Genomic DNA, 26794 nt, shown 5'->3' on the forward strand with positions numbered 1-26794 from the left:
GTAAAAAACATCCTCTAAGATAATCAGTTGAGAGTTTTTTTTTTTTTTTTGAGGAGTAAATTTTATACAGTGGGACTAATGTGTTTTTATTTTGGTAAAATAAAAACAGTTGTTTTTAAAATTTGAGAGAAGAGTGTTTATTATCACATTGACTTTGTATTTATAAGATTTTTTTTAAGTCAGGTTAATGAGATACAATTTATAAAAGTGACATTCACCCTTATTAGGTTTCAGCTCTGTGATTTTTGACAAACATACAGTCTTTAACCATTACTACAATCAAGACAGAGAATATTTCCATCATCCCAGAAAGTTCTTGTGACCCTTTGCTCAGTATCCTTCCCACTACTGTACCACCTACTCCAGCGACCAACAGTGTTCTATTTCTTGTTCCTTCGTCTATTTAGCATAAAGCTTTTGACACTCATCCCTGTTGTTGCTTGTGTCAGCAGTTCGTTCTTCTTTATTTTTAAGTAGTATTCCATTGTATGGCCATACCACAAACTGTTTATTCGCTAGTTGATGGACACTTCGGATGGCTCTCGTTTGTGGCAATTATGATTAAAGCCTCTGTAAACATTTGTGTACAGGTTTTTATGTGGACATTTGTACTTAGTTCTCTTGGGCAGATGCTTAGTAATTGAAATTGCTAGGTCATATGGAAGTGTATGTGTCATTTTATAAGAAACTGCCAAACTGTTCTCAAAACTTTTTCTTAGAATCCCAAGTGTCCTTCTGGAATAATACTGCTTTAGTCTGGAGAACTTCTGTAACATTTCTAGAGACACATGTCTGCTGACATTGATTTCTCTTGGCTGTTTTTTTAAGGGGGGGGGATGTTGGGAGTGAGATATCGGAAAAAGTATTTAGCTTTTATTTTTGAAAGATATTTTTTACTCCATGTATAAGTCTGGACTTAGTTTTTTTAGGTACCTTGAAGATGCATTCCATTGTCTTATAACTTACATAGTTTTGAACAAGAGGTCTAATTATTTTCCTAGTTCTTTTACATATAAAGTGCCCCCCCCCCTTTGGCTGCCTTCAAGATTTCCTTTGATTTTTAGCAGTTTGATAAGTGTAGGAGTTATCCTTAGAATTCTTGAGTCTGTGGTTTTGTGTCCATCACTATTGGTGGAAAAATTCTCACCTATCATCTCTTCATGTATGTTTTCTGCTCTTTTCTCTTCTTTCTGGGATTTCAGCTACTTATATGTGAGACTCTGATGTTCTACCCAACAGTTCTTATGTATCATGTTTTTTATTTCACCCTTTTTTCTGTGGTGTTTCAATTCAGATCATTTATATTGGTTTATCTTTAGGGTCATTGTTTCCTCAGCTGTGTCTAATCAACTGATGAGCCTATTGAAGGAATTTTTATTATTGGGATTCTTTTGTGTATAGCATCTCCATTTTACTATTTCCTATAGATTCCATCTATCTGCTTAAATTCTTCACCTATTTAGGTATGTTGGCCACCTTTTTCTCTAGATTCTTTAACATAGAAAGTATAGCTCTCTCAAAGTCCATATCCTACAGTTCCAGATTTCAGGTCATCCCTGAGTCTGTTCTGTTGATTGTTTTGTCTCTTTTTTTTTTTTTTCAACGTTTATTTATTTTTGGGACAGAGAGAGACAGAGCATGAACGGGGGAGGGGCAGAGAGAGAGGGAGACACAGAATCGGAAACAGGCTCCAGGCTCTGAGCCATCAGCCCAGAGCCCGACGCGGGGCTCGAACTCACGGACCGCGAGATCGTGACCTGGCTGAAGTCGGATGCTTAACCGACTGCGCCACCCAGGCGCCCCATGTTTTGTCTCTTAAAAGTGGAGTTTTGGTTTGGGAGGGGGGTGTTGTTTTGTTCTGGCCTTGCTTTTATGTGTGTCTTCTCATTTATTATTATTATTATTATTTTTATTCCAGTCATCTTGAATAGAACTATAGAGGCTGAGGAGATCAGTAGTGTTTATGCCATTATAATGGGAGGTTCAGTCAATTTAGTCAGAACCTAGGCTGGGCCTTGGTTTTATGACGGCTGTGGTTACTCTCCGTTGATCATAGCTTTCGAATTCCTCTAGCAGGGGGCTGCCGCGGCCTTAGTGTGGGGAGCCTGCGTGCCGGAGGGTTTCTCTCAGTGTTAGCACACTGTCCGCTTTTGCTCATCCTGCACAGCCGAGCCACAGGGCTGGTTCCCTGTCTTGCAGTAGCTCCACGAGAGATAGGCCGCTGCGGTTCGTTACTGGTCGACCTCAGTCCTGGGGAGGCCCTGTAGGCCTGGGCCTCCGTGAAAGGAGGTGGGAAGCTTCTTGGCTGTTCCTGCTCCTTCTCTCTGGGGCAGCTAAATTCTGAGTGGTTTTGAGACGTTTTCTTTCTGCTTCTCCCCCAGCCGTGGGAAACCTATAGTGGTGTCGGTATGGGGTCTTTGGCCAAAGATGCCTCCCCCAGAGGTGGAGAGGTGTTGTCTTCTGCCCTTCCTCCAGCTGTAATTGGTTGTTTCCTGTACCATGGGATGCTGGGCTTGGTTGCTTTCTCCTAGTGGTGTGAAGTTTTGCTTCATAGGAGGTTGAGAGATTGTATAGAAAAACCTATTTACACTAATGGGCAATTTCGCAGATGAAATTATTTAGAGGGTTCTAATCATTGGCTTCTATTTTTGATCCTAGTTGCTTAAAATAACATGGAATTTTTAAAAGCTGGATGGCAGGTAATTTTCTTTTCATTTTCATATTTCATTTGCTGATTTTATTCCTGTCTTATATAATTATTTCACTAATTCTTACAGTTACGAGAGGTTTTGCCTTTTAAAATACTCCCAAAACCTTTTCAGCTCTTGGCATTGTCTTTTTTATTTTTTTACTTATTTACTAATTTATTTACTTTTTTTTATTACTTTTTAAAATTTTTTTTTAAATTTTTATTACTTTTATTTATTTACTTATTTATTTACTTTTTTATTTATTTACTTATTTACTGATTATTAGTGACTGTTGGAAGTGATACTAAATGAACTCTTAATTTAAAATTGAAATGTTCATGATCACCATATTCTTGTTAGAAGGAACAAAGCCAATACCTATACTTGGTGATACAACTATGTGCTTTAGATTTCAAAATCCAGGGTGGATAGTATAAATTATTAATGATTCTTGTTGGCTCAATAGACTTTATAAATGCCCGACTACCTTTTTCTCCCTTCTCTTCCCTTTCATTCTTTCTGATTTTATCTGCAAGAACAAACTCTTCAGCCCTCAGTGAAATGATCAGGCCAGGGTAAAAACTTCCTGAGAGGCAGTGTAGTATGGACTGAAGCCAGACTGCTTGGGTTCTAATTAGTTTACATCTTAGTAGTTATGTGACTTTGGACAAGGTACCTGGCCTCTTTATGCCTCAATTTCCTCATCTAAATTAAAGATACTAATAGTTATCTATTTATATACTAATAGTATTTATATACTAATATATTTATATACTAATAGTATTTATATACTAATAGTATATAGGTCAAAAGTTTATTGCACGAATTACTAGGAGCGTTAATATGTGATGCATTTCGAACAGTGCTTGGCACATAGAAAGTGGTGCCTAACAAATACTGTAGAAGGATTTGTTATAATATGGGGTTTCATCCTAAAAGTCACAAAGAGCTGCTGGTAAGCTGAAACAAACCAAAAATGGAAAGGCAAGGGATTGGAAAAAACACTGGTAAGGGATTATTCAGCCATAGGTTATCTCATAGGCTACAGGAAAGGAAGGACAGAAAGAGTGAATGTAGACACACATCCTGGCATAGAGAGCCATGCTTACATTTGATCTGATCTCTCTCCCGATCACACAGAAAATGTTCTTGGGTCCTTGAAGCCAGGGCTAAGTTCATGGGGCAGAGGCAGAAAGGAGGGAGAAAACTTGGCTGCAAGAGCCCAGGCTCACTTCTGTAGTTCCTCTGTTCTGGTTAGAACACTAATAATCTGGAGTCAGACTTACTAATAGATTATTATTCCAGGTTTAGCTGTGTGAATTGTAACAAATTATTTAACCCTTCTCAATTTCAGTTTCTTTATAAAATGGAGAACAACTTACTAAAGTTGTTAAATTAAAGGAAATACTCCCTGAAACATGCTTACTTAGCTCAGTCCCTTAGTCATAGAAGTGTTCTGGATGGTCATCATTTTTACCACCTCCCTCCCCCCTCCCCCCAGCTGTCCTCATCAGTTGTTATGGGGAATTCCAGGACACTGAAATCCTGACCTGACACAGCCTTTGCTTCTATACTTTTTCTTGTTTCTCATGCTTCAAAGGAAATACGTACACAGAGAGCAAAACCAAACCGATTGTTCACACTTTAATACTGTAAGTTTGGCCTTCATACAGTAAGCCTCTGGTTGAACTAGGCCGGTCAATTTGGAGAACCGATTAGGTCTTTGACTCAGCTATGTACCAACGCAGCTCTCTCTTGGCAGAGGGTAGAGGCTTTAACAGCGTGCCATCTTCTACTGACTACAGTTTTGTTTCTAATCTGTATGCTTTGTGCTTCTCTTTTCTTACTGCACAAATTAGGACCTTCGTATGATGCTAAATAAAAGTGTTGATAGCAGATATCCTTGTCTCATTTCTGTTCTCAGGGGGAATGTCTTAGTCACCTCGGGCTGCCATAACAAAATACCACAGATGGGGTGGCTTAAACAACAGAAATTTATTTTCTCACAGCTCTGGAGGCTAGAAGTCCAAGGTCAAGGTGCCAGCATGATTGGTTTCTGGTGAGAGCTCTCTTCTGGCTTATAGATGGTCGCCTTTGCACTTTGTCCTGACATGGCAGGAGCAAAATAAAATAATTATGAAAAGCTTTTGATCTACTTTTAAAGTGATTAAGCAGAGACAGAGTCCCCAGAATAAATGGGTGCCCTTGTCACTTTTAATATAATTTATGTTCATAAAAATATTTGACTATGAAAAATTAAAATACTTTCCTTTAGATTTCATAGGATAGTAATTAAGAACACAGAAAAAGAGGCAACATGTGATCTAGATTTTTCTGTTGGTCCACCTGGTGTCAGATGCCAGTTCATTTACCAGCACTGTGATCCTGGCAAGTTACCTAACCTCTCTAAGCCTCCGTTTCTTCATCTGTAAAAAGAGCCTAATAATACTACGTGTCTCTTGGGGCATTTCAGAAAATGTAAGTGATAATCTCTATAAAGTGCTTGGCGCATAGCAACCACAATTTTTTGAGAACCATCATTATTTTTGTTGTTGTTAAATTGAAAGACACTTGAAAGTAATATAAGTTAAGGAAGAAAAATTTGGACACAGACTACTTGAAGTTAAAGAAGATACAAAAAAACAAAACAGCCTTACCAAGATATTTCTTTTAGCATAAGGTAGATCTGACCAAATTGTTTTACTTAAAAATTCTCAATTATATGTAAAAGTTGCCTCAGAATACAGTTTGAATATATATATATATATATATATATATATATATATATATATTTTAGAGTAGGCTCCACACCCAACAACATGGGGCTCAAACTCACGACTGTGATAAGGAGTCACATGCTCTACCAACTGAACCAGCCAAGCACCCCTAAATTGAAATAAATATGGTAAGGGGCACCTGGGTGGCTCAGTCGGTTAAGCTTCTGACTTCGGCTCAGGTCATGATCTCGCAGTTCGTGAATCCGAGCCCCACATCGGGCTCTGTGCTGACAGCTCAGAGCCTGGAGCCCGCTTTGGATGCTGTGTCTCCCTCTCTGTCTGCCCCTCCCCTGCTCACACTCTGTCTCTCTCAAAACTAAACGTTAAAAAAATTAAAATAAAATAAAAAATGTTAACAAAAGAATTTGAGAAATAGAGCCTTGTCGTGTTGTAGTTAGTTGTAACATCATCTAAGAAAGTGGAAAAGTATTTCTGATATTTAGTAAACAAGGTTATATTCGAATATGTTATATACCCTTAGCTTTTTTACAGGTGAACTATGTTTTTTTGGAAAACTCTCATAGCCAACTAAACAGTGGATTTTTTTTTAATTTTTTTTTTTTAACGTTTATTTATTTTTTGAGACAGAGCATGAACAGGGAAGGGGCAGAGAGAGAGGGAGACACAGAATCCGAAACAGGCTCCAGGCTCCGAGCTGTCAGCACAGAGCCCGACGCGGGGCTCGAACTCACGGACCGTGAGATCACGACCTGAGCTGAAGTCGGACGCCTAACCGACCAAGCCACCCAGGCGCCCCTAAACAGTGGATTTTTAAATAGCGGCTGTGATGTGTATCTAAGTCTAGCTAATCCAGTGGTGGAAATATTTAAGTAGGCTCGATGGCCAACTGGGGCTTGAACTCATGACCCCGAGACGAAGAGTCGCATGCTCCACCGATTGAGCCAGCCAGCCAGGTGCCCCAAAGGAAATACCTATTTTTTTTACAGTATTAAAAGATGGGGTCTTTTCATGATAATTGTACAAAAACCCTGTTATTAAAGCATATAATTTCAGTGGTTAATGCTCGGTATTTGACTGGCAGAGTTTCTCTGGAGAGTATATGTCAACTTGTTTTAGCAGATAAAATAAGAACTTAAATATTTACAAACATTGTGTCCAGAGAGGCAGAGGGACAGACCGCTATTAAGAATGCTTTGGATTTCTATGAATTTACAGGTAAATTTATAAATAGTAAGTAACATTTCACAAGGAAAATGGAAAAATTTCAAAAACAACTTAAAACGTGCAAATTATTTTTTTCTTCAGATGATTTGTAAACATAACCGCTGTCATCTTTTAAACTTCTAAAACACGTGGAGTGTTTGTATTAACGAGATATGTATATGATAATTACTGTTTATTTTTGTAAAGGTTCAGAGGTCCAAAGAGATGACATTCTCTGGATAGCCATGGCAGGGACTCATCAGATATGGGCACTGCTCCTGGACAGCGGCAGACTACCAAAGAAAAAGTAAGTGACAGTTTCTGTCTCGTGTGAACTACACGAGTTCACAGAATTCTCTCTCCCCGAGTCTCCACGCTCACAGCTCTGCTGTGTGCTAGTCACTAGCGTGTGCTAGGCTGGAGCTCCGTAACTGCCTCTCCGATTGTCGGGAGCGTAAGACAAGGTTTGTTTCTGGCTGACTCAGTAGGTTCACTGGGGAGCGTTCCTCTGCCACCAGGCCGATGAAGCGGCCACCGTCTGGAGCTTTGCCAGTCATCCTGGCAGAGAGAGAGGTGGTGAGTCGCTCAGTGGCTCTTAAAGCTTCTACTTGGGAGTGACGTACGTCACTTCCATCTCACGAGCCCAAGTCTTGTGACTGCCATTGCTAACTCCTGGGAACCTGGGAAGAGCAGCCCTATGGAGCATCTAGAGACAGAACTGGAGCTGTGGGCACATCTCTAACATGCAGTCCAGACATCCCCGCTCATTAACACAAACACTGGAGGACTGGGTGACAGAGCGGTTAATGGCTTGGGTTTTGTAGTCATGCCTCAGGTTGAATCCCGACTCTGCCACTTATCTCTCTGAGCTTAGGAGAGCCCACTTAACCTTCTATCCTTCCGTTTCCTTATTTATATCTACTTCCTTGGCTTGTTTTGAGGATTAATAATATATATGAAGAGCTCAGCCTAGTGCCTGGTTTATATACAGTAAATGTAGGAGTTTTGCTGCCACTGTTGGGGATATAAAGATGAAAAACTAGTGTCTCTGCACACTTTTTTTATATCCTTTCTGTAGAGCCTTGTTTCTTCTTCCTAACACTCCAGGTAGAACTACGCATATTCTTTGCTATGACCTCACTGCACCCCCTGTGTAGTTACATTACTGTGCTGATAAGTTCCTTCTCTCTCCCCCTCCCCCTCCCCGTTCCTGGTTGTACTTGCTTACATAACTGTTTCCTTCTAGTACACTGTCCCTTAAGGCACCCTTTCTCATTCATTTCTATGTCCCCTGTGCATAGCATAGTATGTGGTATATAATAGGAGTTCGGTAAGGGCTTATAGAATAAATGAATGAATGGAAGTCCTAGACCACAAAGACCATTTAATCACCATAGAAAGTAAATGCTAATCATCTCAGATATACTTATCAGTAGGAAGGAGTAGTTCTATAGATGATCGAACATACCAGATGCTCCAAATCGTGTGTGTGTGTGTGCGCATGTGTTGCTGTGTGTGCTGTTTGGCGACATTTAGTCATTCATCTTACGTACTTATTAAACATGCTGGATGTTAGGCCTGTGCTAATCTGAAGGGATAAAATATATTCACTGTATTAAGAATAAAGCTTTTTAAATGTTGCTCTCTTCAGTGGACTAACGGAGGAAGAATGAGATCACCAAACAGAAAATAGCTGGGAAATGCCAGTGCTGTGTGTAAAAGGGATCACTGCAGCAGTCCTTTAAAGTGAATAAGAACACCCGATAGCAATAAGATAGGAGCTATCCAGAAAGGCTTCCGGGAAGAAGCTGCTAAACTGAAACCTGAGAGGGGGGTAGGAGTTAGGGAAAGGGGAGGTTTTCTAGGCAGGAAATGGCACCAGTGATGTGAGTAAATGCCGAATTGTGAAGTGCCTTGTGTGTCCTTTTAAGACACGTGAATGTTGTTCTGCATGCCTAAATGGAAAGTTCTAAGCTGGGAAGTGACCTGATTAGATCTGTGATTTTGAAAGAACATTGGCAGCATCTGGAGTGGGACACAACTAGGGACAGAGATAGCAGCGATGGGGCTGTGATGATCTCTGGGCATGAGATGATAGTGGCCCAAACAGTGAGGTGACCAGAAACATTAATATGAGGCATCATTATAAACAGGAGAAAGAAGTAGCAAAACTGGCCAGAATATACTGTTGTAAGTGATGGCTGTTTTCGACCTAGATGGTCAAGAGTGAACTAAATTTCCAAATAAGTAGAGTTGTCACTGTCGTTCGTAATAGGAAAATGGCCAGTCAGATCACATGGACCCGTATCATAATTTTAAGGATGCTTTATCTTTATTACTCATCTTCAGTGGGCAAGACTCCTAACATTTTAGAAGGTACTTTTTCTCCCCACTCTTTTATTTAATTAAGGAAACTCCTATTTGAAATTAAGACTCATATTAATTACCTCTTAATTTGGTGTAGTAGTTATCCCATGTATTTCTATGACTCTATTTTTTTTAGAAGTTTCTTGAATAAGTGCCCATATTTTATATATTCTATAACCCTTTGCTTGTACCCCTGTTCTCTAACTTAGCATGGGTGACATATCAACTACTAAGTGATTGGTGGTCATTTTGGACTTGTGCCTGCTGCACCGTATCTGGAGATGATGGGCACATAGTCTGATTATTTTGCATCCTGAGCGAGCTTCTTCCCTTCCTTCAACACGCCACGTCTTCCTTACTGTTCCTCCAGCATAAACTTAGAAGCCAAAGTGTAAAACTTTCTCCATGTTACAAAAAGAATCCTTGCAGAGTGCTTTAAATAGAAATTTCTTATTGTATGTTAAGAAATGCGTTTTACATTTGATTAAAGCAGCATTATCATCCTGTAGGAAGTGAAGGTGGGATCCAGCTATACCTCTCTCTGGCCATTTTGTAGGGAAAAAAAAAAAACCCAAAATTATCTAGTCAGTGATATGATCCTTATTCTTGTCAGGGACTTCCTATCTAGCCATTCAGAATAGTTTCAATTTTGTGTGTGTCCTTACACAGTGAGTAAGTTAATGATTTAGAAAAAGTACAGTGAAAGGGGCACCTGGCTGGCTTAGTCGGTTGAGTATCTGACTCGGTTTCTGCCCAGGTCATGATCGCATGGTTTGGGAGTTCGAGCCCACATCGATTTCTGCTCAAGCCTGCTTGAGTCCTCGGTCTCCCCCTCTCTCTGCCCTTTGCCCTCTCGTGCGCTCGCTTTCTCTCTCTCTCTCTAAAAAAACTACAGTGAAAGCAAAGCTGGCTTGCACTCTTTAGGCCAAGATCATAGTTTGCTTTTAACAATGCTTATGCCACTGATTTCATTGTTCACATTCATTTGCTAACTAAATTGGATACAACGTAACCATGTTGATTCCACCTATGAACTTGTCTTTTTTTAGTGAGCTACAAAAAGGAACCTGCCTTCGGTTCGCCGGAAGTGGAAATGAAGAGAACCGAAATAATGCGTATCCTCACAAGGCCGGCTTTGCCCAGCCTTCAGGTCTTTCTCTGGCCTCTGAAGAGCCCTGGCGCTGCCTGTTTGTAGCAGACAGCGAGAGCAGCACCGTGAGAGCTGTGTCACTGAGGGACGGGGCGGTGAGGCACCTTGTAGGAGGAGAACGAGACCCCACGGTAATGCCCGAAAGTCACTGTTGCATGCTGCGCCCAGACCCTGCCAGGCTTGCGGTTCTTGAATTGCGAAGAGTTAATAAATTTTAGGAGACAGAGTTCTTGGCCTCGCCGTAAGTTAAAGTGGAAGTGAGACCAAAGGAAATGCGACTATAAGGGAACACAAGTAGCAAAACCATCCAAGAGAAGTTGGATGTTGACTCTGCTTGATTACACACATGTCAAGGCTTCAGGAGGAAAGGAAGGCTAGAATATTGATTACCGAAAGAAGAGGAGAATGTAGATTAGGTATCAGGCAGTAGGGTGGAAAGAGCGTCAGATTAGTAGACTTGACCTGTTCCTGGCTAGGGGTGTGATTACTGTGGATAAAACTATCAAGCACCACAAATTAAGAGGTTCAGAATTCTGTCATTTTGTTTTTCTGGTCTAAATCAAACACCCAGGCCTATTTATGTGAAATTAGACCCATTTCCGGAACACCTGGGTGGCTCAGTCAGTTAAGCATCCTGCTTCAGCTCAGGTCATGATTTCACGACTCGTGAGTTCCAGCCCCGCGTCGGGCTCTGTGCTGACAGCTCAGAGCCTGCAGCCTGCTTTGGATTCTGTGTCTCCCTCTCTCTGCCCCTCCCCATTCATGCTCTGTCTCTTTATCTCTCAAAAATAAGTAAACATTAAAAAAAAAAAGCAGACCCATTTCCTCTTTAACTTAACTAGCATATATAGTCATCTTTTTACTTTATACCATATACTGTAGCACTGTAAAATTTTTAATATGTGCTGTTTCTTTCTTTCTTTAAAAAAAAAAAAAGAATTTATTTGCTTATGGTGATGTTGATGGAGTAGGAATCGATGCCAAGCTTCAGCACCCACTTGGAGTAACCTGGGACAAGAAAAGGAATTTACTTTACGTGGCAGATTCTTATAATCACAAGGTGAGTCCTTACTGAATTGTAGAATACCCTGCTTTGCATCTGTGGCATTTAAAATGCTGAAAGCTCTGTGAGCCTCCTCCAACTGCCACTTTAAAATAGAGAGGAGTAACAGTCTTTGACAACTGTGTATAAGCCTTTGCTGTTCTTTTCTTGGTCCTTTCTTTGCAGAGAGCATATGATGGCACTATGAGCTGGGGAAGGGACTAAACACGTTCCCAATGACTACAGCAAAAAATTGTGAATTGCAATCCATCAAAGCTGCTTAGTAACACAGTAAAGAAGGCAGGTGACAGGGAAATTCATATGTCAACTAACAAAGGAACGTTTCTGAGCTGTTGCATAGTTGCAGTGCCTGTTAGCAAATAATTCCATTTTCAGCATTTCCATTTTTGTCTCTATTGCACAGATTATTCAACTGTTTCCATTTTTATTGCATTTTTCTTTTCTATAAAAACTAGTGGAAAATAAATGTTACTACCTTGTGATGATACCATAAATTAACATAATTGAGGCACAATTGGGAATCATTAGGTTTAACATAAGCAGCCAATTCTCAGCCAGGGTTAGATCTAGCTCATGAGAAAGAAGAAAGTCAGTTCAACTGTGCCCCATTGTCAGGAAAAAAATTTTACTTTATTTTTTTAATTCCAGAAATATTTCATCAAAGATTGCTGCTGGAAGATAAGATGTAACTGGGAGTTTTACGTAGCTTTTAGCTCTCAGAATGGAGTGTCTCCCCTGAGACTGTAATTTGAATGTTTGGCTTTTCAAGAAAATACGGAAATGCCTATTTTTTTCCTGACATTTAGCAAGGATGCTAATGGCAATCGGATTCTCTGGTTTGCTTGATACTACGCTTTACTACGAACATGAGATTGGCCTTCAGACGTGTACTTCTTTGTTCTTTGTTTTTAGATTAAAGTTGTGGATCCCAAAACAAAAAACTGCACAACATTAGCAGGAACCGGAGACGCAAGTAACGTTATCACTTCCAGCTTTACCGAGTCAACTTTTAATGAACCAGGAGGCTTGTGTATTGGAGAGAATGGCCAGTTATTATATGTAGCAGACACCAATAATCATCAAATTAAAGTGATGGATTTAGAAACAAAAACGATTTCTGTGGTAAGCAATCTGAAAGTAGAAGTTGAAGAGTATCATTTCAAGAATCCTACTAAAGTCCTCACAGCACAGACAGAGACACTTGTGGTTAAACCATCTCCAGTGTTGGAGGCAAAACAGGTAGATAGAGTAGCGAGCGAATGCCTAGTTCAAGAATGCCCTGTTCTTGTTAAAATAAAACTTCCATTTGTGCCGAGAGTGTTTAAGATACTGGAAATTGGAGAGAATTTGAACTTTCAGAAGAGGAAAAAAGAGGACTCCGATCTGTGTTTAAATGTCTAAAAACAAAATGTATAGAGATACATCATACCACACATATCATGTGGGGTGGGTTGTCAAGGTGTTTTGTTTTGTTTTTTTTTAACGATTCTTAAATTAATGTGTAGTCGTTTCCTGTGGTGAGTCATTACCAAGTAACCTCCCAAAGGAAACTCCAGCAGCCACATTTCTCAACACATTGAAAATAAGATTGATTAGAACTCATTTAAGTTTTTTCCAGTTTTTTAAAGATAAGGATAAAGTCTCCAAAATTTTTCAAGCTGCCTCCTGATATATCACATTTGCCTGAAAAAAAAAGTAAGAGTTTTTTTTTTTCTAAAATTCTAGGATTTTAGATTCCTAAGATTTAAAGTGAAAATACAGACTGCCATCATAAGTGTCATTTCTCCTGACATAGATCATCTTATAGTTGGCAGTGAAAATTGGAATTGGAATTGGAATTATACCCCCTACATTTAAATTGATAACGTATTATTTTAATTTCCTACCATCTGTAAACATATCAGACAATGAACTTAGGTCTGTTTCATTCGTTAGTATTGGTAACTTTTTTTGCCAGGATGAAATATGTTTCTCAGCCTATAAAATAATCATAAGGACGTCTAAGTAAGCACGTTTCTAATTCAGACTAGAATGGCAATTAAGTTTCATTGATACAGAACCTCATTTTTCTACTGAAGTCCAAAATTAAGCCCTTTACAATTACTATAAAGCAGTTGTGCTTTAATTAACAGATTTCCTTATTTCCTAGCTCCCAGTCTTCAGACCTGAAAACGCTGTTGTAGATGGCCCATTCCTAGGAGAAAAACAGAAGACATTACCCAAACTACCTAAATCTGCTCCAAACATTCGACTTCCCCTAGTGGCTGCATCTCCAGGACAGACTCTGCAGTTCAAGCTAAGATTAGACCTCCCATCGGGAACAAAGTTAACCGAAGGAGTACCCAGTTGTTGGTTTCTAACAGCTGAAGGTATGAGAGTAATCTTGGAAATATTCCAGTATGAAATCATGTTTACCATTCTACCTTCCAGTAATACGGTGATATAAATCTCAGAATCGATTCTAAAGAATGAAATTGATTTCCCCCCTGGTGGAGTATGATATGTTTAAAAACATACTTTTTTAACTGAAGTAACTTGACTCGGGCTTTTTCCAGTTCCATTCTTTGTTTCACTATTATCTTTTACTTTTCCAGATAGCATCTATTAGGTGCTTTAGAGCTTTTCAGTTGCTGTTCATTTTATTTCAAAAGATTCATCAGGACTTGATTTACCAGTTACTAAGCCTGAAGCTACATTTTCTTCTTCGGAGATGCCAGAGGTAGAACTTGAGCCCAAGTACTTGCTTGCTATAAGAAAATGGATGCCAAAATCGTGTCTTCAAAGTATGCCATTCAAGTAGAAGACTAAAACATTGTTGGAGGATATGTAACTGAATACAAATGAATTACTGTGATCAGCATCCAGGCGGAGCCTTTGTCCTTACTAATTTGTAGTTGTTCAAGAGCACTTCCTGCTCACGTCTATTCTCAAAGTATCCCCAGTGACTGTAAATTGTGTAAAGATTTGAATGTGTATTTGAATCGCGGTGTGCTCCTTATTAATTTTTAAGAAGGAATCAGCCTGCTGCTTGCCTTACAGCAGTGCCTTCCAGCCCCACTAACCGTGGACAACAACTTGAAAGTAAAACATTAGTGGTCCAGAACGAAGTGCTGACTTCTGGTCTCTACTGACCTTCCTCTGCCCTGCTCTCCCACGCTCTTTCGCATGTTCTCAGTCTCCCATTTCCTCCCGCCTCCTCCCTCATGCCCTCTCACACACTTCTTGTGTGCCTGACCCAGACCCAGGCTCTCCGCCTCCTTACCTGGCTGCTTTCCCAGGGCAGCAACCACCCGCTGGGCATCTGAATCCAGAGAGCACAGATCTCGGTGGGCCAGCCGGGAGGAGCTGCTGGGTCAGAGTCGGGGAAGCTGGCCCTGGGGTGACTGACTGAGCCTTGGGAGACCAACCACCCTGCCCCCCGCAAGGAGAGGGCTGAGCTCTGCAGGCAAGGAGGAAGATGTCCGGAGTCAGCTTTGTGGGCAGGAGGCACTCAAACTCTGGCCATCTTCGGCTGTCCGTGGATCCAGAGCAGGTCCTCCACTGTGGGCTTCACTGTCGTGCCTGCGTCTGTCGGTCTGAAAGCACTGCATCAATTGGAGATCACTGTTAATTTCATCTCTGTGTGTAATGAAAGAGCAGTGGATTGAGTTTTAAAATATGTTATTGACAAATTAACATTTTCAAGTCTCCGTGGTCAAACACAGATTAATAATAAGCCACTGGAATATAAAATACAGGTAGTATTAAAGTGAAGTAGTCTATAGGGAAAATTCCTGTTTTATCACTTGTCCAAAATAGTGGCTCTGTTTTTATTGTACAGGGGCAAATAAGCTTTCAGACAAGAGTCCTGATAATTTAAGGTTTTTGAAAATTATTTATAGAGTATATTAATACACCTATGAATAAAGGAAGGTTTTTCTTCTTGGCCGGTTAGAGACTTAAAATGCCCATTTTTCACTATGGTCTATATAAAGTTGTCAGCATATATGAAGGTTTTAAGTACCCCCCCCCCCAAAAAAAGTCCGTATAAAAGCGCCATTAGCATATTATAACTTTATAATTCCCACATGTAATGTATCTGAAAAATAATAAAGAAACCTTGTGTTTTATTTCTAGAATTGGATATTAAAATAGCACAGTTTGTTTTGATTTAAAATATAAGAAGTTCCCCACAAATCTGCCATCTAGCAAAGCCAAACCTTAAATAAAACATATTCCCCAATCCAGAAGTAAACAAAGAAGGCTGAAGCGTTTTAAAGAGAATTTTTAAATAATGACTTAAAAATTCTTCACCTAACTCTTTAGATTTTCACCTTTCACCTTCTCCTTCCTCTTACTTGACCTGTTTTTCTCAACTATGATTTTTCAGTCAACAGAGAACTAGAGGCAATACACTAGAAGGGAGACTGAGCAGCTTGATATAGGCAGATGCCCAGAGTCCATTGGCTCATCTTGAAGTGAAAAGAAAGAAAGAAAGAAGAAAGAAAGAAAGAAAAGCTAAAAAGTAGACATAGAATTTCATCACCACTCAGCAGGTGGTCTGGCTTTTGTACAAATGGCCCAAGTCATTGAGAAGTCATGAGGTTGTGTTCAGTGTCTTCTGTGTGACTCGGCAGGAAAGCATGTCCTGTGTTTTCCAAATGCTGGCTCTTGGTGCTGAGCCCTCTGAGCTGAACGTCCACGTCCACGTGCGCTTCCTGAGTAGGAACATATGTTCCTTCTGAGAGGAGGCGCTCACGAATGAAGAGATCTTAACAATTCTGATACTAGAAGCTTGAAGGTTGTTAGTGGCTTATTAGACTTGTGTTATAATCTATGTAGTGAAGCCTAACAAGAGTTATGTGTGAAAATGAGCTCAATAGAATCTCTTAGTATTCACATTGTTGAGTCCATCTGAATAACACACGCAGTATTTGTTTCTAAAAATTACTTGGTTTTTACCTTTGGATATTTAATAACTCATCATTACTTAAAGGACTTGAGCATCACCACAGAGTTATACACACATTTGTGTGCCCTCATTTATTTTGTAGTTTTCATGACGTTCCTGAACACTCTTATCTGGTAAAAATGACCTGTTTAGTTAATTTCTAGAACTTAATAGGTTTCATTTTTAATTTCAAGGATTAAGGCTCTATAGTCATATTTTCATTATTGGGTCTGATTTCAGCAGAAATTTGTAAATTACAGTGTTCAAAGGAAGAATTTTAACAATTTGATATCAAGATCATTAGACTGGGAACATCTCATGGGTGACCATTATGTCCTTCACACAGAGCATAATGCCTCACACTTAGAGGCTTTCAGTAAATGTCTGTTGATTGAATCTAGTCTTCGTGAGGTTTGTCTGATTTCCTCCTTGATGTCTTATACAGTCTTTGTAATTTACATGTTTATTTTCTAGGCAATGAATGGCTTCTTCAAGGACAGATACCCTCTGGAGTAATCGAGAGCATTTCCAGTCAACCAGCCATCTCACTGCAGATCCCTGGAGATTGCCTATCACTTGAAGCCATTCTATCTATCAGCGTGTTTCTTTATTACTGTAGCACAGACAGCAACGCCTGTATGATGAAGGGAATTATGTTCAGTCAGCCTTTACAAATAACCAGTGCACAACCAGGGTGCATAGCTCCAGTAGAGCTCAAGTATGTATTTTAGCAAGCCAGCCAGCTACCCAGTCACCAGAGCCCCTGGCCTCCACCCTCACAGTCACTGTACCTTACGAAAAGCAGCTTTATTTCTGCCTCTGGGTACCAGGAGACCCATTGCTCAGTTCTAGAAACTGATACTAAGATAAAGCTATGCTTCATATTTACTTATCTATTATAAACAAATTCCTTCATTCTGGCTGTGTACCAGCTAAATCACTGACCATCATTTGAACCGTGATTTTGTACTTTGTGCTATTTGGCACAAAACTTAAATCCACACTGTAGTCTAGACTATTATCATGAAGATAATTTGCAATGAATACTGATAACAATAACGAAACCAAATATTTTAACTTTTTCTATATTAGTAGCGAGTAGCACATTTAAATATATAAATTTCACAATAACTTTAAACAGAACCTAAGATCCAGTCCACATGTTGGTATAAGGACACCTGCCATTCAGGGCCTAAGGTCTGTTTTAAGCCAAAAAAAAAAAAAATCACATTACAGAAGCTTAAAGAGTATCTGGGTGGTAAATATGTTCTCTGTTCTCTATGATTCTCTCATCTGAGAACAATTTAAAAGAGAATTTCTATTTTTATTATAAATTATTTGCTATTTTAACATGCCATTATTAATGCCTTATAACTATATACAGAAAAAGAGGCCTAAGGATGTACAGACTCAATTCCTGAACTTTTTCTAATTGAATACAGTCTTATCGGGTAATAAGTGAGGCCCCAGAAATACTACAACTTTCAAGGAGAAAGGGACTTCGGGACATATTACTATCTGTGATGCTATTTATGATAAAGAATAAATTGTGACAGCTGAATCTGAGTAAATGGGTATATACGTTGTCTTAGAGGTTTAAATTTCACCTGTAAACATTAAAGTATGCAGATTCATTGGATTTGGGGTTTTTTGGCTCCCATATACAGAACTTAAATTATGATCATTTATTGTGATGTTTTTTAAAAAATCACTTTTAAGCCTTCAAGGAAAGTTTTAGTGTGAAGCACTTTCATTCTATTAATATGTATATATATTTATTACTCTTTAAAATATTAGGGCTGAAACATACAGTGATCAAATGACACTGGGGAGGTTTTTAACCCCAAAAGAAATTGCCAGTAGAAGATAATGGAAAGTTTTTTTCTTACCATAATTTCCCTTTATAACTATTTAAAAGCCTATTCTTGTTTTTACTACAACTGATTCAATATGTTTGTGATTTAATCAGCTTACAGGATTTTGAAAATGTCAGGTATAAACTATATTTCCCCAATAAATATTTATAGGCAAGATGACATAATATGCCTTTCCCCCCTTCAGAAACAAATTTGAACTATAATCTTTGGACTACCATCATCTGCCCATTTTTCTTTTTGAAATACAATTTTGAACATATTAATAGCTTCATTTACTCAGGTTCTCTAAATCTCTGAAGTAAGGAAATGCATAGTCATGATTTGGATTTAATTTGTAATCTGCTAAAGCTATTTTTAAAGAGAAGCATAATGTAAAGTTAAAAGGAATCTTGTTTAAAGTTATTATATAATTACCTCATAAACCTTTTCTTTCCATAAAAAGCATTCAGTAATAAAGGAATGAATAACATTAATATTCTTTTATGGAAAATAGGCTGAAGTCCTGTTTTAATCTAATTTGAAATATTCTACTTCTCATTTCCATTTGGACATGATGAGAATATTTTGGGTTAATCTTTTCCTATTTAAAAAGACATAAACAATTTCGCTTCCTGGGAAAGAAGTATATATGGTTTTAACCCAATTCAGAAATACCTGGTAATTAATTTTTCAATATAATATACAAACACATATGTATTATGTATCTCTATTCCTTTAGACAGTTTTCAGTTAGTATTAAGCTTATATTTTCTTTCAAAATAGTTTTATTGAACATTCTTAGTCACCAATATGCACTATTTCTTACATTAATATTATTTATGTGGATTTAGTATGATTTTTTATGAATCCTACTAAAGCAGTAGAAGTAGGTTCCTAGAATTTATGACTAACATAAACCTCTTACATAAGAGGAAGCACTAGAAAGTTTATTTTTAAAAACTTCTTGATCCTTGTCTGCCTTCTGTTTTCTATAAGGACTTGCATTTTTTTTTTTTTTAGCTTTAGCTTTTCTTGTATCAATCATGTCCAGTGATAGTTTAAAAAGAGTCAGATTTTAGTATAAGTCATCTTAATCAAAGTGCCAGTAATGTGGCATCACACACACTTTGACACGATACCTGGCATCTTTGCCCTGAATTGTGCTGTTTTTGTCACTATTTTTCCCATCACTCTCTGGGATATGATTTCACAAGCAGTAGGACTTTTTTTTTTTTTTCCTGAATTTATACTCTGGATTAATAGGATTCCTGAAAAGAACTTTGCTTATCTTAAATATGCTGCCTCAAGCAAATATTTAACCTACTCACAAGGAAAAACTTTACAGTTGAATCACCCATAAGTGTAATTCTGGCAAAGTTCAATGACTACAAAACAGTTTTCCCCCTGACTGTTTTAATTAAAACTATAGTTATAGTATTATTAGGTCTGCAGAAAGCTATAAATCTTAACACAGCCAAAAATATTTCACACATGCTGATGAATATATATATATGTGTGTGTGTGTGTGTGTGTACGCGCATGCACGTGTATAGACATACACAGATACAAAGATCAAGTCAAGAACTTCTCATCTAAGTTTCTCTTATGGGCAGAATACTTTTGGTTAGTATCACCAAAATAAGTTACTCTCTGCTTGTTTGTCCATGGTTGGAAATTTTAGGAAAAAACTGAAAATAGATATCTGTAATAATTTTCTGCCTGCACAAAATTTATTATATCTGCCAATTAAAAAGACTTCAATCTGGCCCTTGTATTTGGTATCGTGTTTAAGAACAATCATCAAAAACTAAATTCCATAGTTCACAATTGCATAAAAATATCTGGGAGGAACTATGTCAACGGTGGTTCTCTTCAATGATAAAATTATAAATATTTTAATTCACCTTGCCTATAGTTTGTTTTCAGTGAACAATGTGTTATTTTCAGGGGGAAAAAAGTTTTTTTTTAAAGATTTAAAGTGAAACTGAATTTAAAGGAAAACTGAATTGGAAGCACTGATGTAACTTCTAAAATCACCTTTATTGCAAGGATCAGAACATAATTTGGAATGCTTTGATCTACTGGTTCTCTTAAGTATGTGATTTGGTAAAGACAGAAATGATTAGGACTTTTTATTCTGGTGTTTTTTTTATTGTGTAATGTGTAGAGGTTAAGAGCACGTGCTCTGCAGGCTCTTGGACTCTAACCCTATAAAATGGGGCCACTCTACCTGTTTTATGGGGTCGCTATAAGGATTCAATGAAATAGTGTTTGTAAAGCTTTTAGTAATTAATGGAGCTGCTACTTATTAGCTAATGATGATAATTTATGACCATAAATAGCTTGACATTTTCTTTGCAATTGCAATTCTAAAGGAAAATATTTCTCAACCATCTATTTGATATGTTAATACTCCCCATAGAGTTGGGACCCAATTAGAGAAACACAGTTTTATAATAAAGTATATTACTATTTATAAATGATGTTAGAGTTAGAAGCCTACAGTTTTATGAAAATTTTCTTAAACCCAGAACTACGACTAATTACCTTCCTTGGAGAGGGTCCACACGTACTCACCCTGCACCCATGCCTGTAATACAGTCTGATGGTGCTCCACAAAATCTTCAAAGTGCCTTCATGCAATTTGCCTCCTTTGAGCTTCCAAGTAACCTACGAATCAGACAAATAGATGTTACCTCCATTTTAAAGATGAGAAAATGGCTCCAGAACGTCGGTGACCATATCTCAAGCTCTCAGAGTAATACGTCAGACACTGGAGCAGTGCCTGGCACAGGCTGTTGTTGGACCAGTTTCGTGGAATGGTTAAAAAGGTGAATCGTGAGTGATCTTTTATTTGAATACCGGTCTCCTGACTCCTGCCTACTTCCAGATGTAGAGTGAAGACAGCCCTCGGAATTAAGAGCACTTGCTTCTGTGAATGCTTTCTCAAGCCTGTGTGGTATTATATTGAGTGCTCAGTACGTGCCTGGCACTTTTCTAAGTGCTTTTCACATATTAGCTCATTTAATCTTCACAATAGCCTTCTGAGAGAGGTTCTATTTTTCCTTATTTCCCTGACGAGGAAACCGAAACAAAAGAGTTACAAGCCTTTCCACCAGTATATTCAAGATCACGAATTTAGGAAGTGGCCAGGCCTGGATGCGTCTGCTGAACTACCATGTTATACTGCCTCTCAAAAGTAATTTGTTTTAAACCTACATCTTTTGAAGCTATATATAGTAAATAATAATCTAAAGAATCCAAAAAGTCCTAGTGATGATTGTTTTTGAAATTTAACTTATATCCATTTAACCGTATTAGCTCTTTGACTTTTCATTATACGCTCTTATCCTTCATGGCTTGGAACAGACTGTATACTTTTGTTTCCCAAAAGATTTTATGTACTATTCTCTCAAATTCAGATGTCATCCAGGATTTTTCTTGGCAGACGGATGTATTAAGGAATTAAGTAGATTTTTCAGTGTTAGCTCCAACAATGCTATTTTAATTGGTCTTCAAAAGGTAATTATAAGACCTTGTCATAAAGGATAACTTAATCCTTAGGACTGTCTCACAACCTAAAAATGTTGGTCATATTTAAGAACATTTTAATAACCAAAGTGAGTTCCAGAAGCATAGTATTTGGCCAGTCTTGGTAACACACAAAGTTCTCTGCTTACTCGTGTCATAAATGGCACTGGTAGGTAAGACCTTCGCCCCCCCCCCCCCCCTCCAGTGACTCAAATATATGCAATTCAATTACAGTAAACCTATTCTAGCGTTAGGTACTGAAAGTGTGAAGTAAAATGTTACCACTGTGACTCCGTGATCATCTAGGAACAAGATTATAAACATCTTTTCATTAAATAGTTGGCTAATTTAAATCATTAGAACTTGTTAATTGCTATAAAATCTCATTCCTGAAACCCATAAGGAAATGTAAAACTCAGAAAGTAATTACTGTGTCATACTTTAGAAGTAGAATTCACTGTTAATTGCCAAGATTTCCTCCTCTTTCTCCTGTGGCAGGTACATAGTTGATTTAAATGAAGAATTCACACTAACCATAAATCTCCATTTTGTCCCGAATAATTGTTTTCCCCATGTTCTTGCAGTAGGGTAACAGAGTAGTATTAGAAGTTAGGGTCTTACTGATCTGTCTACATGTGTTCCCTGACCAGCAAACCTTGGCCCTTTCGCACAGCAGACCTACAGGTTCCACTGACTACTTCTGGCTTCCGGGCAGCTGGTCTGACCACCCAGGACCTGGGCACAGTGGGCCAGGAGGCAGCACTAGGCAGCTTTTCTGATTGCTACCCCTCCATTTCCTAGTGTGATTGGGTTTCATTATTTTCCAAGGTTCGAGTTGAACGGTGAAATTCTAGATCCTGGTTGTGGGATGTTTGCCTAGTTCGAGTTCTCCGTTGTCTGGGGTGTCCCTTCTTCAAGGCATGGCGCTCTCGAGTACACCCTAGGGCGTTACGTTCTGTTGAAAGCCCCAACCAAAAGGAAAGAGCCACGAGTATTTCCAACTATGCCTCCCTGCCTCTGCCGGCAACCATACGCTAAAAAACACTCAACAAGCACAAAGGGTTGCTAAACGACCATATACTCAGGCCTTTTTGTGACTGCCAGGGCATGGTGTGAATTCCTTCCTCTTCTAGCAGCAACTTACAGACCTGATGTTTTTCAGTGATACAGAGTTCAGCAAACTTTGTCAATTTTTGAAAACCTGAGCCTGAGTTACATGGACAAACATAATTTATTGCCTTTGTTTTTAATACACGCGGTTACATACTTCTATTTGAAATAAAGTGAAATGAGCCCTCATAATGCTGAGAAATCGGGGGAAAAAAAACACCCTTCAGATTTAAATATGCCCAGTTTGAAGAGTATTTTCATGACTCTGGTGTGCTGTGCTCATAAATATCTGCTCAAACACAGAGGGCAAAACAGTAGTTGATAAACTATGGTAATGAAGGGTAAAAATAGACCTGTTCCTTTCTCAAAATGTAGAAGGACTCTGCCATGTAACAATCTTCTATTGTTAGAATCTGTGGTCATTATTCTTGATGCCACCAGAATTACAATCATTCTGTGGGTATGTACAGGACGGGCTGCCTGCCCTGCTCATTATGCTGTTCAAAACCAACAAGTTTTTGCTCGTATAGAGTTGAAATGCGTTGTTCACGCACGCCTCAGATACTCGTCATCCCCGATTTACCTGTAGAATACATCCTACCATTCCCTCTCCACACCTTAGGCTTCCCTCTCTTTAAAAACAATGGTAGTTTCTATAGAGGTTTCAGCGAGGAGCGATGGCTCTACGGCAGAAAGGTTTTGGTGTGGCAAATTCTTTTTTTCTAGAATTCCTAATAGTATCTCAGTTTCCAGAGCAGAACCATACCCCCATGTGCTTTTAAGATTAATTTCTCTCTAGTCTGCCATATACCTTCCTAATTATATTCTACATAGGTTAATTTGTTTTTTTTTTAAGTTTGAAATTCTCACTGTCAGGGGTACATTGAGAACCAGTTTCGAAATACTTGCATTGCTTTAATTACTTTACATGTGGTTTGTGGACAGAGTTTGCTGTGTGCTTGAGATATGTATGTATAAAACAGATTTCCAAATTGTAACATCTCATAACTTTGTCATATTTTAGAGACTCAGACTCTCGCATCTTTTTTGTGGATAAAGTTGTGTTTTTATTTTTGAAAATACAGTTGGTCTGCTGTGCTGACTTCATATCTGTCATTCCAAAGGTTTATTTTTTTCTCCAAAGATTAAAAAATGCAATGAAAATCTAATTTAGAACATCACATATTGATATTTCCATCCATACTCTAACTCTAAAAATGTTTGTGGTCTGCTTTTTTAAGTGTTTCATGTAGACAGAGTAATATATTTTTATATAACATTGTATTTCTACATCGATCTCGACTATTTTCAGTGATGTGATGCTTTCCGGTGCACGTGTTAACAGAAGATCATTTGGAACAACTGTGCGCACCGGCCCTCATTACCAACTCAAAAGATGTGTAATACGTGTGGTTATAAAAGCAAGAATGTATTTATACTCTATACTGAAACCTAATGCCTCTTTTCTAAAACTTTGCACATTTTGTTCATGAAATAGATTAAATATTTTCTCTCTAAAGCCACGTTTCTGTTTTTAATATGCTTTCTGTTTTAAGTATATCATGAGATAATTTTACTGCCTAAAAACCTATAAATCATGGTTTATTATTTGAACTTTTGGGGAAATGAGCATAGGACTTAATTTAAAAAAAAAACTGCAAGCAAATAAAATAAAATCATGAAATCATAACTCCATTAATTAAAAATTGTAAATTCAGGGGCGCCTGGGTGGCTCGGTCGGTTAGGCGTCCGACTTCGGCTCAGGTCATGATCTCACGGTTCGTGGGTTCGAGCCCCGCGTCGGGCTCTGTGCTGACCGCTCAGAGCCTGGAGCCTGTTTCGGATTCTGTGTCTCCCTCTCTCTGTGACCCTCCCCCGTTCATGCTCTGTCTGTCTCAAAAATAAATAAACGTTAAAAAAAAATTTTTTTTAAAAACCGTAAATTCAAAAATACATTTAGGGAAGGTGATCAATTTAGTAAATGGTCTTGGGAACATTTGAAAAGAAAAAAATCTCTACTTAACACTATATACAGAATTTTAAAGGAATTAGTGGCAACATAAAAATTGAAAATACAAAATGCCAGAAAAAATGAAACAATATAGTGTCAGGGGTAGGGATGGCATTTCTAAGTAGGACCTAAAACCCAAAAGCAATAATGGGAAAGATTGATACGTAGGACTACACAAAAATTTTAAGCATCTGTATAATAAATGAGAACAGAAATGAAAAGTTACAATGAAAAACAAAGTATTGCAAAACAAAATTGGACATAAGATTAATTATTATAATATGTGAGGAGCTCCTATGAACTAATAAGAGAAAGTTACCCCGGTTAGGAAACAGGCAAAGAATGCGAGCACACGGTTCATAAAGAGCACCAGAAGGATGCCGACTCCCCTAAATCAAATGCAAATCCATCCATTGGACCATTTACTGAGCACCTCTGATCCTGTACTCCAGGCCCAGTGATGAACAAATTAGACAAGATCCTTGCTCTAGAACTTGCATTGTAGTTGAAAAGAGAGAAGAATGAATAAAAAACCCAAAAGGGTAATTTCTAAAACAAGGTAAATAAGAGTAAAGGCCTCACACTGAACTTGAAAGTAGCCAATCACACATCCACCTGCAGAAAGTGCAGAAGCCACGGAGGCCACTTTTTCCCAAAGTGGTTCTCATGGCAGAGTTTGTGAGAGCCACTGATCCCACACTCCCTCCCACACTGAATTGACAGACTTGAACTTTGTCCACACAAACGTCAGATGATATTTCAATGCCTGTTTGTATCTCTTGCCCATTTTTCTGTTTCCTATTCATGTAAACATTCTTTCTCCAGTCTTGATAGTGCATGATTGCAAATACTTTCCCCAAGTAACTTACCTTTTCATTTTCACTAAGGTGTCTTTTGCTGGGGGGGAAAAAAAGTTTATAAATTTAACATAGTCGATATTTTTTGTGTCTCATTAAAAACATTTTCCTATTCTAAGCAATAAATGATAATGTGCTTACTTACTTTCTACTAAGACTTGTAAAGTTTTTAGGTCTTGAGTTTTGTGCATCTTTTTTAAGTTTATTTATTTTGAGAGAGGGAGAGGGAGGGGCAGAGAGAAAGGGAGAGAGAATCCCAAGCAAGCTCCATGCTGTCAGCACAGAGCCCAACATGGGGCTCGAACCCACCAACCCGTAAGATCATGACCTGAGCCAAAATCAAAAGTCAGACGCTCAGCCAACTAAGCCACCCAGGTGCCCCAAGTTTTGTGCATTTTTTAACATTTAAGTCTTTAATTCCTCTGGAGTTTATCTTTGTGTGTGTATGGAATAGGAACCCAGTAGTGGTGATTTATGTATGAATAAACATGTTTTCTACTTTTATTGCAAAACATTCCCTCACTGACATGACATGCCTCCTATGCCATGTGTCAAAGCTCCGTACATGCACGAATCTGTTTCTGGGTGTTAGCACCCCTAGGTATTTACACAAGAGTGCTGTAGGCCAGGCAGGATGCGTGTGCTGGAGAGTTCATAGCACCTGTGTTCAGCCAAACTTAGAAACAACCATCGTCAGAAGAGTCCATCAAAGTCAGGTAGGGGGTGGGGGAGAGAGTCCCCAAAGATTCCACTCAACATGATGACTTTCCTAGAAAATTTTAAACAGCGAAACATACTTTAGATATATACATATAGAGAAGATAAAATTATTTTAAAAAGAAAAACTCGGAAATGATAGCTACCAGATTAAGAATGGTGGTTAACCTTGGACACAAGGAAGCAGAGAGGGGAGATGAAGGTGACCGTGAGACATGAGTCCAGCTTGTGGGTTGGACAGCGGTTTCAGGACTTCTTAGGGGGAGTGTTAAGAACCAAGGATTGTAGTGAATATATGCAATTTTATGCACCTGCGTTTCATGATAAACACAGGGCGATGAGGCACAAACTTGCTGCCCCGAACCGGGGCCAGAAGGATGGGCGTCAAGTCAGAGGCTACGCAGCAGGCACATTTTGAACGTGAGTTGCAATTATTTAGAGTTCGAATGGAAGCCATTATGAGCCTTTAAATAGGGAAATCCTGAATCTATTTTAAAAGATCCCTGTGGCTACTAAGTGAAAGATGGATTATGAGGAATGGGGCAGGGAGAGGGGAAGCAGTTAGGAAGCT

General features: G+C 38.6%; 1 protein-coding gene and 1 long non-coding RNA gene across 2 annotated transcripts in view; one reads left to right on the forward strand and one right to left on the reverse strand.

The window, feature by feature from the left end:
* NHLRC2 (NHL repeat containing 2) overlaps nt 1-24157 on the forward strand; it is a 60113-nt gene extending 35956 nt beyond the window's left edge. The window contains exons 6-11 of the mRNA XM_047824625.1: nt 6839-6938; nt 10048-10279; nt 11086-11208; nt 12124-12333; nt 13361-13580; nt 16616-24157. Coding sequence (XP_047680581.1) covers nt 6839-6938; nt 10048-10279; nt 11086-11208; nt 12124-12333; nt 13361-13580; nt 16616-16872 — 1142 coding nt within the window. The 3' untranslated portion in view covers nt 16873-24157. The remainder of the gene's footprint in view (nt 1-6838; nt 6939-10047; nt 10280-11085; nt 11209-12123; nt 12334-13360; nt 13581-16615) is intronic.
* On the reverse strand, nt 12205-20715 carry LOC125147540 (uncharacterized). The gene is made up of 3 exons (XR_007145232.1): nt 20575-20715; nt 14474-14829; nt 12205-13405 (listed from the first exon to the last, which is right to left on the reverse strand). It is a non-coding gene; the product is annotated as an uncharacterized LOC125147540 (long non-coding RNA).
* Nucleotides 24158-26794: the final 2637 nt, after the last annotated feature.

The sequence above is a fragment of the Prionailurus viverrinus genome, chromosome D2 (genome assembly GCF_022837055.1).
Source record: "Prionailurus viverrinus isolate Anna chromosome D2, UM_Priviv_1.0, whole genome shotgun sequence".
NCBI lineage: Eukaryota > Metazoa > Chordata > Mammalia > Carnivora > Felidae > Prionailurus > Prionailurus viverrinus.